Below are 14,993 nucleotides of genomic sequence, written 5' to 3'. Positions count from 1 at the left end.
CCTGTCACCTGGCTGGTTCCTCCTTTCTCCCCTCCCCATGAGTACTTTCCAGGTGACAAAGGGGAGATTGCAGTTTCCTGCCCCCTGAGGGGAAATCCAATCACTGTTCTTTTGTTATAGTCCGTGTTGAATCCACTCCTGTATGCAGGGTTGATGGTTTTCTGTCTAGGACCATCAGGGTTGGCATAGCAACTGGGCAGGGCTCTTGTGGATGTGCTCCTATGCTCAAGGGATTATGGTGGCCTGTATATCAAACCTTCCCCATTTTGTAGTCCTTCCTTCATGGAGTAAAATAAAAGTGGAACAGTGCAAATCTGATGTATGGTTGATTTTCTATGAATTTATAACAGAAGTGTAGCGTATGTAGTGTGTGAGTGTGAGTGTGTGTGAAGTCTGTACAAACTGAATGATGGGGGGGGGGGGTTCCTGCTACATAACAGAGGATCAAATGGACATCTTAAAAGCAATATTAATAATAGTGTCTTGTTCAGATAATCACATTCAATAAAATACAATTTGAAAACAATATTATTTGCTTCTGGAAGGCAGACACTGCACAATAAATATTTTCAGGTCAGAGGTGGGGACTGAGGCTGGTTTGGAGCTTCAGCCAAAAAACACCCCATACGAAACACGGTTTGTGGCATTCAGTTGGAAGTCCCCTTCCCAACAGCTCCCACCACGAATCCTGCCCTCAATTAAACGCTTAAACCTGCTCCACTAAAGTTTCACTTTAACAATTTCCAAACTACATTTTTTTCTTCACACGAGGCAGGAGAAAAACCCACACACACCAGGAACTCGTGTCTTTGGTGTTGACTCGTGTGTGTAGATGGGGAAACACGTGGCTGCCTAGTCACACGTGCACTAGATCGATTGCACTAGGTGTAATAGTACTCCGATTCTGAACCCGGAATTTCCCATACCAGACACCTGGATGGGCTATTCTACAGTTTCTTATCTCTGCGGCAGCCAACCGCAACAGGAAGTGACGCACAACGTGAGCTAAAACGGAAAGCCGCCGAGCGTGCCGACGCTCTATCTCTATGGAAACGGGACGTCACCGCGACGTCAGGCGGAGGCGGAGTCGCTATGTCGGCCGCGCGGCTACTCTCTCGCCTAGCCGGGCCGCTTTGCCTCAGGCGGCCCTTCTCCCCATTCCGCGTCTTAGCTAGCTGTACTTGGAGCCATGAGCCTCCCAGGCCGCTCGGGCAGAAGACGCGGCCCCTCGGGACTTTATCGGCGGCGGGTTTGGTGCAAGCGGCGCCCGGGCCGGCTCAGCCCTACCTGCGCCTCATGAGGCTGGACAAGCCTATTGGTGAGTCTGCTTGTCAATCATCGGGCAGCCTCTTAGTCTCCGCCCCTCTTGTTTTTGTTTTGAAGAGGGCGGGAAGTCGCGGGGCGCTTTTGATTGGCCGATCCTGACCCTGTTGAACTTGCCTGGGTTCACTTGCTGTCAAGTGCAAACGTCTCTAGGACGGGGGCCTGTTGCTATCCGGATGAAGGCACGGCGTTTAGTCGTGTCCGACTCTTCGTGACCCCATGAACCAGGCACTCCTGTCTTCCACTGCCTCCCGCAGTTTGGTCAAACTCATGCTGGTAGCTTTGAAGACACTATCCATCCATCTCGTCCTCTGTCGTCCCCTTCTCCTTGTGCCCTCCATTTTTCCCAACATCAGGGTCTTTTCCAGGGAGTCTTCTCTTCTCATGAGGTGGCCAAAGTCTTGGAGCCTCAGCTCCAGGATCTGTCCTTCCAGTGAGCACTCAGGGCTGATTTCCTTCAGAATGGATAGGGTTGATCTTCTTGCAGTCCATGGGACTCTCAAGTGTCTCCTCCAGCACCATAATTCAAAAGCATCAATTCTTCGGCGATCAGCCTTCTTTATGGTCCAACTCTCACTTCCATACATCACTACTAGGAAAACAATAGCTTTAATTATATGGACCTTTGTTGGCAAGGTGATGTCTCTGCTTTTTAAGATGCTGTCTAGGCACGTTTGCATGAGAATAAATTCGGTTGCACTTAGAGGGGCTTCCTTCTGAGCAAACACGTGCAGGATTGCGCTGGGCTGTGCATCTTTGCAAGGGGCGCGGATCCTGTCGCTTTACAAAGGAGGTTCTTCTTGCCACAGTCCCCTTTCTAACTTCCTCTCAGAGTAAATGGCTTTGGGAGAATTATCACAACTATTATCTTGCAAGTTATGCTGCAGAGTTGAGCTCTACTCTTTTCTTTGTGAATGAACCTTGATCGCTTGCCTCTCTTGTAAGCGGAGTGGCCACATGATTCGCGTTAGGGAAGGTTAGGAATCAGCAATGGGTAAGGGCTGTACAGTAGTAGCTCAGGGATAGAGCACCATGTTTTGCATGCCTGAGATTCCAGGTTCAGTCCTTGGTGTCTCCAAATAAAGCTGTGAAAGGCTTGTGTCTGAAACACTGGAGAGCTACTGCTCAATACACCAATGGTCTTACTTGGTAAAAGGCAGCTTTCTACCCCTCTGTTTGATAGTATATATGTTAATCTGAACATGCAAGAGGGAGTCGGATTGTGCCTGCTGACTGCCCTGTATGTTCGTATGCCTACAAACTGCACATGTTCTTTTACATTACCAAATGAAGTAAATAGGACATGGGGAGAGCAGATACAAACTCACTCCTCTCTTAACATTGCGTTGAAGTGAACTGTGACTAGCGCAGCAGTTTTGCATTGAACCTTTCGGTTCTCCCCTTGTTGCTTTAATTACAGCCCTGAGAGAAGTGTAAGAACTTAAATGTGTGTGTCTTTTTTTTTTTTTTTTGGCAAATACTACTCTGCTTGATTGCCCATCCATATTTAACATGTCCCTGTTTGTGATTCTCTTTAGTTACATGTTTACATGCCCCATACATAAAGCTGATTTGAAGGTATATCTAGGATTGTCTGCTTGAAAAAGCTGCACCTCTGCCTTTGACAGTAACTTTATGTATAGATGTTAGCAGCAGATAATGTCTAGCTGCATGTTGAGAGATGTTAAAGTTTTATTTGTGCACATCAAGACACTGTAGAAGCTTGCACAAGAGCAGTCTGGGTTTTTTTCCCCCCTATTTAGCTGACAACCTTAGAGATAACTCCTTTTTTCTTGTGGGGAAATTAAACTGTTGTCGATTTGTAACGCAGGAAACCAAGAAGAAAGGTGCAAGAGATCTGCTCTCAGCCCTTGCAGATAAGAAGGCTCTTTATACCTTACTTCCCAGATCTGTGCCCCTTACTTCCTCTTGCATTTCCACAGTGATCATGTGTGGTCAGGAATGAGGCTTCCATAATTACATAGGAATTTAATTATAAGTAAACAACAACAACAATTCTAAAGGGCCATTGATGGCAGATAGATTTGTTCATTCCCTAGCTAGATGACAATGCTCAAGGGGTCAGGATTTGGTGTGAAACCTCTAAATTATGTTATAAAAATGTGGGAATGTAACCTTCAGAACAAAGAAACAGAATGCAGAAGTAATCTCTTCAATCCTGCAATTCCATAAGTTGTTGAAATTTCTTCAGTGCAAATGCAGAGCTATCCTGTCTTCAAAAGCTTCCACGTTTACTTCAACGAAAGTGGCAGTTCTGCACATGCCCACCAAAGCAATGCATGGAAGAAGCTGCTCCTCCGCTAAGACAAATGAGGATGGTTTGTCATGATAAGAGATGTGTATTTAAAGTGTTCCTTATGCTCTGAACAGGGACGCGGGTGGCGCTGTGGGTTAAACCACATAGTAAACAATGAGGTCAGGAAAATGAAATGTAGAAAATTACCAATGTGGTAGTTAGATTTTTAGCTGTGGGTGTACACAACAAACATGCTGCTAACACAGGCATCCTGGCACAGTAAGTCAATTAACACATGTAGTGTTAATTCTATAAGTGTCAGCACTGAACCTGTTGATGTATTGCAATTCATCGGTTTTGTGGCGCAATCTCCCCTTAAAATTCCTCTGTTCCCATTTGGCCACCTTAAGGTCAGTTATAGTGTGTCCTGTGAGATTAAAATTTCCTCAGGGGTTTTTCAGTATTGCAATTTATGTTTATATTCTTTTGCATATTTTATTTGTCCTAGTTATTGTTTTCAGAAGCTTTGCATTCACCCAGATGAGTCAATACCAATCAAGAAAAACATACAGTATATGTACAGTATATTTATCCATCACTAATTCCTACCCTAATTTACATTTTTAGGGACTTGGCTGCTGTACCTACCCTGCACTTGGAGCATAGCCCTTGCAGCAGAACCAGGCTGTCTGCCGGCCTGGGACATGCTATTACTCTTTGGCGCTGGCGCAGTCCTGATGCGTGGAGCAGGCTGCACAATCAATGACATGTGGGATCAAGACTATGACAAAAAGGTAGAGAGGACTTGAAAAGAGCAGGCAGGCTCATAATGTTTGCTAAGTAAGTAAATTGCCTTTTTGCAAAGCAAGTCCCACCCGCAAGATATGCTCATTGAAGACTATGTGGGCTTCAAATACCTAAACTTCACTTCTCTTTGTACCGAAATATGTTAGCAATGTGCATCTCAAATTAAGTCGCTGGTCTGAGTTGCTGAGACTGGAAAGCACCGTCCCTTAATGTCACCCATGTGATGGGAAACCTACAAATTGCCTTCACCTCCAGGATCTCTCTCAGCCTCTGCTCTGTTGTCAATGCATACCACCAGCAATGTGTCAGACAGCTTGATGGGCTGCTCCTGGTAGATTGAGGTTCAGTGTGAACATGCACAGCATACCATGATGGCTCTGTGATGCTTCTTCACCTAGAACCACATTGTGTTCACTGGTACTTAGTCCCACTGGCCTTAGTGGCATATACACACCCTCTGGTGAATAGGAGGGTGTCATGCACCAAAGGCGAGGACTAAATATGGTACGTGACTAAAACCCAAATTTTCTGGCTTGGGAATGGTATGTCTACATGATTATATAATTCAATCATTGAAATAATCTTCTGTACTTAGGTTACAAGAACAGCAAGCCGACCACTGGCAGCTGGAGAGATTTCAAATTTTCAGTCCCTTGTTTTTCTGGGAGGACAGCTGAGCTTGGCTTTATGCATCCTATTATGTTTAAATTATTACAGGTAAGTTAGACAGGAGCTGTTGATTGCTTCGGCCATTTCTTACAAAGCTTGCTTTCATGGATGTGCTTTCTGGAGCCATTCTTAGGGAGGTGTAAACATTACATAATAATTCATAAAGTCGTTTTTTTAATGGAGAGGTGTGGTTCACAAGGTCTGTTGTTACGAGGCTAGGAGTAAGTAATGAAAATGTTCTGTTCAGAACCATTAATTGAGAAGGCATTGCTATGGCCTTAATTAATCCTGACTTCAGTGTATTTCAAATGTGAATTGTTGCAATGATAGAAGTATGTTGGGGTAGAATACAAATGCAACTTCTTAATGCTCTTTCCACTTCCAATGGTTGCCATCAATTTGATTTGAATTACTTTTATAATGAAATGATTTTAGAATGTTGTACTAATTTATTGTTGTTAGCCGCCCTGAGCCTGGCTTCGGCTGGGGAGGGTGGGATATAAATTATTATTATTATTATTATTATTATTATTATTATTATTATTATTCCTTTGCAGTATTGCTCTGGGAGCTGCTTCTTTATCTCTTGTGGTGACTTATCCACTTATGAAGAGAATAACATACTGGCCACAGCTGTTCTTGGGTGAGCTCACAAGTTGCTTTTTCTTTCAGATGGGTTTTGTACTGGCTTAACTCTACACTGGATTGTGGTCAGACTGTTCAGTGTATCGTATTCTTTGCCAGAATTGACTAGATTTGTTCTGAGCAAGCATTCTTCATTTTCCTTCATCGCAACATGAGAGTTAATGAGCACGAGCCTCTTGTATAACTTTTCCCTGCTCTCTGTCCAGTTCTGAAGTGTTCAAAGTCTGAATTACCTGATTTAAACGAACTTTGCCGTGGGCAATACTTAAACGTTAGCCAAATAACAAGCTTTGTTTTTGTTTGTTTATTAGCTCTTACTGATTTATAACAATTGTGAAGACACAGTTTCATTCATAATAATAGGTACAGGTAGGTAGCCGTGTTGGTCTGCCGTAGTCGAAACAAACAAACAAAATTCCTTCCAGTAGCCCCTTAGAGACCAACTAAGTTTGTTATTGGTATGAGCTTTCGTGTGCATGCAGGGTATCTGAAGAAGTGTGCATGCACACGAAAGCTCATACCAATAACAAACTTAGTTGGTCTCTAAGGTGCTATTGGAAGGAATTTTTTTTATTCATAATAATGTAAGTATTGATATTTGGCCCTTTAACAACATTCTCAGTGTGGCTTACAAAATCAGAATGTCAAAATGATTAAAATACATATATCGAATAAAACAGCTATTACAATAAAAGCGGTATAACATAACCTGGTGGGGATAAAAATATAATGCTGAAGTCTCTGCACTAAAAGTCTCTGCACTAAAATGATATCAAAGTAGGTGCCAAGTGAGCTGGTCTAGGGGCAGTATTCCACAGCTGAGGAGCCACTACAAAAACAGCTCCCTCCCACCACAGTTTACCTGATAGGAGCATTCCAGAAAGGACCTCAAAGTAAGATCTTAAAAGTCTGGGTAGCCACACATGGAGGGAAGCTTTTGTAAGGAGGGAAGCTAATATTTGCATATTTAGTTTGGCTAGCAAAGTTCAAATGAATGGGTGGAAACCAGTTGTGCTTTGAGTGGTAAGACCTACTGAAAGTAATTGGAGTTGAGTTAGTCTGACTTCTCCCATTGCTTCCAGTGGATCTACTCTAAGCACAACGAAGGCTGAAGTATTAGCCCCACTTATCCATGAGTAAGCCCTATTTAATTAAAAAGGGCTCGCTTCTGAGTATTGTGTTATTAGTCTCCACCTGACCTAGCATGTGAAAACAGTATGGTAATTTGATAGTAATACCTAAAGAGTTCAGATGTTTCAAATGAACACTGGAAAGATGGGAAGCTGCAATGTGAATCAATATCATTTTAATTATTTCCCTTCTGAATTTCTTTACCGGCATTTGATTTAAAGGGCTGGAAACAAAGGAACTAGTGAGGCATGCCAAACTTGTAAGGCGCATCCAGTTGGATTTCTGAATTCTTTTTAATTTGAACAGCAGGTCACTATGCTACACTGGAAACCTGTTTTGAAATTCTGGTCATTCAAAGGCAGTTTGCCACACAGTATTGCAGGTTGGAGAAATACTGTTTAAGAGAGAGAAGTTTGAAGGATGTCTTGGCTCCCAAACTACAAGAGGAGTTATTTGAATCTTGGCATTTGAGATCCTCCTCAGAATCCCTTCTCTGGGGTTTTCCTTCTGTCTGATTTGTCAGGGGCTACCAGGGAGGAGCTTTTGCAGTGTTGATGCCCTGGCCTTAGAATGCCCTACCCCAAAAGCTTTCCTGGTGCCCAGTCCAATGTTTTTCTGGAGCCAGGCAAATACCTTTTTTCTTTTCTGAAGCTTTTTATTTTATTTTATTTTAATCTGTTTTATACTGGCATTTTAGTTGCCTCTAACCAAGTCATACTTGCAGTGAACCCCCTGAAGTCTTGACCGACTTAAGTTCATTGATATCAGTAGGTCTACTCTGTGTATGACTACCAGCACAATCCTAACACTGTCTGCTTAGAAGTAAGACCAATTTAATTCAATGGGACTTTCTGCCAGGTAAGTGAGGATAGAGCCTGTAGCCCTAGAGCTGATGTGTTTTACCTTATGTTTATGTAGTTTAAAATATTTTATTCTAAACCTGATAATATGCTTGAGTGGCAGTCTATAAATCTTAGTGATATATAAATAACAGCTGAAAAAAATACTGTGGCGCCTACCTTTTGTTACGAGGTATTCTCAGGTTAGGGACGCGGGTGGCGCTGTGGGTTAAAGCCTCAGTGCCTAGGGCTTGCCGATCGAAAGGTCGGCGGTTCGAATATCCGCGGCGGGGTGCGCTCCCGCTGTTCGGTCCCAGCGCCTGCCAACCTAGCAGTTCGAAAGCACTCCCGGGTGCAAGTAGATAAATAGGGACTGCTTACTAGCGGGAAGGTAAACGGCGTTCCGTGTGCGGCTCTGGCTCGCCAGAGCAGCGATGTCACGCTGGCCACGTGACCCGGAAGTGTCTTCGGACAGCGCTGGCCCTTGGCCTCTTTGAGTGAGATGGGCGCACAACCCTAGAGTCTGTCAAGACTGGCCCGTACGGGCAGGGGTACCTTTACCTTTTTATTCTCAGGTTATGCAACGTTCAATAAATTCAGTATATACTTTGAGCCCCAGTCTTCTTGCCCAGCTAATGTCTTTTAATTTTTCCAAAAACCCAGCTAATGTCTTTGGGTAAGATGCTGAACTTAAGGCTGCAGTACTTAAGTTCTGGGAGTAAAGCCCATTGAAGCCTGTCATACTTGCTTCTGAGTAGACATGTATAGGATTTCATTTTTCTAATCTATTCACTCTTCTATCACAGTTCCCTCCCCCGATTTCATTTATATTCCCTGCATGTGTCTTTTAATAAACATTATGCTAGCAGGTTGATCAGATGCAAGCGAAGGCAGGACTTCTGTCTCTCTGGAAGAGGGAGTGTTTGGCAAGTGCAATTTTTCCATCGTTATGGCTTGTATAATGAGCCAGGTGTCATTGCCAAAATTTCCAGTGCTGCATAACCACCCTGCCCTCCTTTTTGTGTGGCCACTAGCAGTGAATAGAACAGATGGAATGAGATTAGCTTTCTGCCATGAATAAAAACAGTGTTGACCAATGGGACGGGCAGACTTTAAGCGATACTTTTTTTCCTTGGGAACTGCCTGACTCACTTCCGCAGAATACAATAAAAGAAATAGTACTATTCTTTCACAGAGTCTCAGTTGTTTAATCTGTTTATGAACTGGAGTCTCTTTCTTCCTGCCAAGTCAGTGTATTTTGTACGAAAATATAATCTTGTGCTGGAAACATGGGAAGCCCTGCGTTCCTATTCCTCCACATCAAAACAAAGATAAACAAAAGCAATCCGTTTTGCTTGAAATCTGTTTATCTCATTGTCTACTCTTTGTAAGGAGGGGATCAGAGCCTATGGTACTAGCCTGGGTGGGCTGAAGAACCCACAAGAATGTGCCACCTTTCTGGCAAGTTCGTGTTCCCACCCATTCTCTCAGTGTTGATGGCAATGCATATCTTACACGGTCAGGGGGACGGTGCCTGGTTTTCTCCCTTGCATTAGTATTTATGCGCACACTTTGTGGCCAATTGACTCTCTTTGGGTTGAAAACTCTGATGACGGAAAAGGCTGGGGCTAGCTGGCTTATTTTAGCAAAAGCCATAATCATTTCCAACAAAACTCATGCTCCATCTGCAGTCAGCCAATTTCTCTTAAGTCGCCTACAGAATGTGTTACTTTTTTCTTGCTCCAGTCTAACACGGCTACTATTCTGGGATTGTGATTTCTTTTTGATCAGCCAGTCATTTTCATGGTGGTTTTTGTACTGCTTTTATTGCATTTTATATTTTATTGTATACATTGCTGTACATCACCATGTTACATTGTATGAATTGGCAGTGTAGAAATACTTTTGTAAGTAAAATAAAACTGTTTGGCCGAGTGTTGAATCATTCTGAAAACGAAGTCCTATCAGGGTGCCTCACAAGAATGTTGAATCTCATTGCAAATGAACATGTGAGATATTTCTGAAAAATAGAGACTATTGCTGCATTTGAGACTCTTTGTTTTAGTTTTTGTCATATCTCTTTCAGGCCTGACCTTCAACTGGGGAGCCTTACTTGGGTGGTCAGCCGTCCAAGGCTCTTGTGACTGGTCAGTTTGCTTGCCCCTGTATTTCTCAGGAGTTTGCTGGACATTAATGTACGACACTATTTATGCTCATCAGGTATATACCCATCCTGTTCCTTATTAAGGAGGCTTTGGAAATTAGGGACTGGTGCTGAGTGGTTTTGATGGATTATGGGGGTGATGGATACCAAAGCAGGTTTTAAACTGTGCATGCTTGTTTGAACAACTCCTTATTTGTTAATAGTTTCTTTGTTCTCATTGTTGATGTTTTTATGGCGGTTATTGTGACCTGCCCTTATCAACCCTGTTGGGGTACAAAAGCTGGTTGTAAATGAACAAAATGAACGATTTCAGTGTCCATGGATGTTTGGAATATTTGCTTATAAATTTACATGCTTGTTTTTGGTTTTCATAATAGCTAGGCAGCTGCTGATTCCACAGTTTGGGAATGATTAATCAGAATATTCAAAACTGATCAGAATATCCCAAAATAATAACACCAAGGCTTCAGGTGCATTTATCTTCAGCAACCTTGATAAAAGAAGTTAGTCTTGTATTACTATTATTTCCATATTACATATGAGAGGCTAAGGTTGAGAGAGGGCTACTTGCATAAGGCTGCTCAGCAAGTAGTTCTGAGCTTTGAATGGGGAACACCTTAATTTGTAGCTCATGCTCTTAACTACTTTGTAGTGGCTCATGTTCTAGCATTCTCGTTTATCCTTTTCCTCTGCACTCTGTCGTTCAGGAAATATTTTACTCCCATTTGGTTCAAAATATGTGGGTTAACATCTCTCTCTCCATCAAATCGAGGGAAATCAATAGAAATTGTTATAAAAACACAGCAAGAATTAAATAAAACTGTTTAAAAGCTAAATGAAAACAGAGTAAAACTTTGTGCCATAGAGAAACTGAGCAGTGCACACAAAGAACAATGTTTCGGGAATTAGGAATAAGACTCTAGGAAATTTTGCGTAGTCATATATACCTTTAAGAGGCATTCAGAGCTGACTACTTTCTCTACCACATGAACCATCCAGGGGAAGATATTCCAAAGGATGGATGCTACCACTGATAAAGTCCATTTCCGTGCAATCACCAAGTGACAGCCATGAAATTTGGTCTGTACAAGGGAAGGCAGTCTTTTAAGTACCTTTGACCAAAGTTCTTATTATCAACCTCAAAACCTTGAACCTGATTCAGCAACTGATAAGCACCTTCCCATTTGTGCCAAGGGGTTGTGGTTTGGTTGCTGTCTTCTGTTGCGTTCCAAAGGTAAAGGAAGGATTGGACCCTGATTAATAAAATACACACGAGGCTTGGCCAGCAAGACTTTGGGAGGAAGTGCGAATAATAATCTGTCATACCCTGGCCCAGGTCCCTTTCATTAACAAAAAAAACTTCTAACACAGCGCTTGTAAGAACCAATCAGATTTCTCTGAGCATTTCAAAAAAACCCACCATGTGGGGAAAAGTTAGATCAGAGAAATCCTTTTAACTACAAAAGACTACTTTGAGCATGCATACATATTTGAGGGTAAATAAAACAGGAATCAAGGAGGAATGCATTTAGCAAACCCTGGAGGTCATAAACAGGCTGTAAACAGGAAAGGAAGGATGGCAAGGAAGGATGATAGGGAAACTTTGTTTCCTGGCCCTAAGATTAACAAACTACATCAAAGTTACCTACTCTCTTTATGGCCCAGGATGCCTGGTGAAGCAACCCGCCTATGTACGTGACTTGTCAAGCAAGAGAAAGGGGGCAGAGATGCAGAGGCTTGGATTGATCAGAAATCATGTCAAATGGCTAAAGCCCAGTCAATGCAATGTTTTCATTGTGGACACAGTGGCTTGCTCCATATTTTCATCATTCCTCATAGCAATCCCACCTGATCACCACATCTTCTCTCCAGCTCTTTGGCCTTCTTATTGCTGGGTTAGGTCTCTAACCAGGATCAACGTGCTCACAGGCTCTTCTTACAGAGACCACTTCCACGTAAAATCACCATCCTTCCCTATCTAAGTCTATGAAATGCCACGTGACTGGTCTTTTCATTAACAACTCCTTCCCTTATAGGATAAAAGAGATGATCTCGCCATAGGCGTGAAATCTACAGCACTCCGGTTCAATGAAAACACAAAGCCATGGCTCAGTGCTTTCAGCACCATCATGCTTTTGGGACTTACTGCAGCAGGAATGAATTGTGATCAGACTTTTCCATACTATGTCGCTGTGACTGTAGCAGGCATCCACTTGGCTCAGCAGGTTAGATCCCATACTTATATTGCTCTTTACGTGGAAGCTTGAAACAGGTGGATGCTTTAGCCGTTTGGTTTCAGTTCTTAACCTGCTGAAGCACCTGCTCTGTCTTGTATCCACTAAAAATATTTATTGTCTTTCTAGGTATACAATGATGTTTTTAACAGGGAGGGGATGGTGATGTTGATGATGGCGATAATACCATATTGCCCCAAATATAAGCCACACTTTTTTTCCAAATTCCGACCGTGAAAAGTTAAAGTGCGACATATTCACGACCTTACGATATTGCTGCTGAAACAGCTGCCCACAAGGGCCATCGGGTGCGGGACAACAGCACCCATCTTGACCTTGGCTCCCAAACGCCCTCCCCAAACCGCCAGAAAGAAGGGGGAAGTGAGGAAAAGCAGCACAGCTCTCACCCCCAGGGAGCAGCACGGGGCATTGACGTACCACCCACCTGCCGTTCCCAAGCCTCCCCCAAACCATCAGAGGGAAGGGGGGGAGGCCGCCGCAAAGCAGTTACTGAATTTGGCAGCAGATGACCACATGGGTTTCAATGATGAAAGAGTGCTTGTTTGGGACAAGTGCTTCTTGACTCCCCTTTGATTCCCACCCCCAACCCTCCCTGGGCAAGCCTTGTGTGTGTGTTCCTTGTTGTGTGATTGCGCTTCCTTGGGCGGGTGCCTTTCAAAATCCCCCCCAATTTTTTTTTAAGGGAACAGCTTATATTCGGGTATTGTCTTTTTCTCTCTCCCCCCCCCTCCAATTTTAAAAGTGTGGATTATATTCGAGTGGTGCCTCGCAAGACGAAATTAATTCGTTCTGCGAGTCTCTTCGTCTAGCGGTTTTTTTGTCTTGCGAAGCAACCCTATTAGCGGCTTAGCGGATTAGCGCTATTAGCGGTTTAGCGGCTATTAGCGGCTATTAAAGGCTTAAGGGATTAGCGGATTAGCTGCTAAAAGGCTATTAGCGGTTTAGCGGCTTAGAAAAAGGGGGTGGGGAGTGAAAAAAAATCTCAAGACTCACAAGACATTTTCGTCTTGCGAAGCAAGCCCATAGGGAAATTCGTCCTGCGAAGCGCATCGAAAAACGGAAAACCCTTTCGTCTAGCAGGTTTTCCATCTTGCGAGGCATTCGTCTTGCGGGGTACCACTGTATTCGGACCAATACGGTATTACTTATATGCTGCTCATCTGACTGGGTTGCCCCAGCCGCCTTGGGCAGCTTCCAGCAAAATATAAAAACACAATAAAACATGGGATATCTAGAAGAGAGAAGTTGGTGAAGCACAGCAAAACTTGGGGAGGAGAAAGTCATGTATAGCATTTGTACAAAGCAGGTGAATTTATGGCAGTCCAGGAAAAAACTTGGAAGCAAAAAAGTTATCGTAAGAAGAAGAGGGAACTGAGTAAAGGGTATTGATTTGGCGAATTATAAGTGTGAATTACAGTACACTAATATTGATATCCCCCTTCCTTCTCCAGATATACACTTTGGATATTCACAAGCCTGAAGATTGCTGGAAAAAGTTCTCTTCTAACCGCACAGTAGGACTCATACTTTTCGTAGGGATTGTTCTTGGAAACTTACAGAAAAGGAAAAATACAGAAGCAACAATGAAAACGTTAGATAGTACAGAAGAAAATAAAGTTGTTTTACAGAAAGGAAATGAACACAACTAAAAAAAAAATCTACATGATTTCAGCTCGTGCTGTATTTAAAATACTTTATTGATGAGACATTTTTAAAAAAAATGTGTATCTTTATTATGTGTAAACTTCTCACTGCCGGTATACAGCTGTGGCAATAAATCAGCTATATTTGATTGCTTCCTGTCAAAACTTTAGGAGGAAACACTCGCCGAAGTTTACAACTGAACTTCAACATTGTAAAATTGTAATGGGTGTGAGAACTCTTATGGATATAGGCCTACTGTAAATAAGAACTGTGACTCATGAAATAGTGTGATTCATGAAATTCTTCATTTGTGTAAAATAGTTCTATTTTTAGATACACAAAACCAAACTATAAAGTGACTTTTGTCAAGGTGATGTTCAGTTCTGTGGTGTTCTCATTTAAAATGTTTTGAGCATACTACATTTTTATATACCTGGCTGGTTGCTGCTCTTTCTCTTGAAAAGGCTGGTCCTCTGGTTGCAGATATACTGCGCACTGATCTATCATCTTCTTTCTGACAGAGGCCAGCCATTCCAGAGGGGCAGGGGGGAACTGGAGCCTTCAGTGTTTGATAAGAATGGCTGTTCAAAACTTGTCTCATTAAAGAGAGCCAGTGTGGTGTAGTGGTTAAGAGCGGTAGACTCGTAATCTGGCGAACCGGGTTCGCGTCTCTGCTCCACATGCAGCTGCTGGGTGACCTTGGGTCAGTCACACTTCTTTGAAATCTCTCAGCCCCACTCACCTCACAGAGTGTTTGTTGTGGGGGAGGAAGGGAAAGGAGAATGTTAGCCGCTTTGAGACTCCTTCGGGTAGTGATAAAGCGGGATATCAAATCCAAACTCTTAAATAGGTAAAGGTAAAGGTACCCCTGCCGGTACGGGCCAGTCTTGACAGACTCTAGGGTTGTGCGCTCATCTCACTCTAGAGGCCGGGAGCCAGCGCTGTCCGAAGACACTTCCGGGTCACGTGGCCAGCATGATGAAGCTGCTCTGGCGAGCCAGCGCAGCACACGGAAACGCCGTTTACCTTCCCGCTAGTAAGCGGTCCCTATTTATCTACTTACACCTGGGGGTGCTTTCGAACTGCTAGGTTGGCAGGCGCTGGGACTGAGCAACAGGAGTGCACCCTGCCGTGGGGATTCGAACTGCCGACCATGCGATGGGCAAGTCCTAGTCACTGAGGTTTTACCCACAGCGCCACCCGCGTCCCAAACTCTTAAATAGGATGTCCTTAACAACATCAAGCTGTGCTTTCAGGGT

General features: G+C 43.3%; 1 protein-coding gene across 1 annotated transcript; it reads left to right on the top strand.

Annotated features, from left to right (window-relative positions):
- The first annotated feature begins 778 nt into the window (after nucleotides 1-778).
- Nucleotides 779-14,108, top strand: COQ2 (coenzyme Q2, polyprenyltransferase). The gene is made up of 7 exons (XM_083398586.1): nucleotides 779-1,318; nucleotides 4,208-4,374; nucleotides 4,983-5,104; nucleotides 5,614-5,699; nucleotides 9,758-9,891; nucleotides 11,872-12,060; nucleotides 13,542-14,108. The coding sequence occupies exons 1-7, from the start codon at nucleotides 1,093-1,095 to the stop codon at nucleotides 13,737-13,739; spliced, it is 1,122 nt and encodes a 373-aa protein (XP_083254712.1). The 5' UTR covers nucleotides 779-1,092; the 3' UTR covers nucleotides 13,740-14,108.
- The last annotated feature ends 885 nt before the right edge of the window (nucleotides 14,109-14,993 follow it).

Source organism: Podarcis tiliguerta (assembly GCF_965153285.1).
Source record: "Podarcis tiliguerta genome assembly, chromosome: 9".
NCBI classification, from domain to species: Eukaryota; Metazoa; Chordata; class Lepidosauria; order Squamata; family Lacertidae; genus Podarcis; species Podarcis tiliguerta.
Note: the sequence above shows the minus strand (reverse complement) of the source record. Positions and strands in the feature narration are given on the sequence as shown.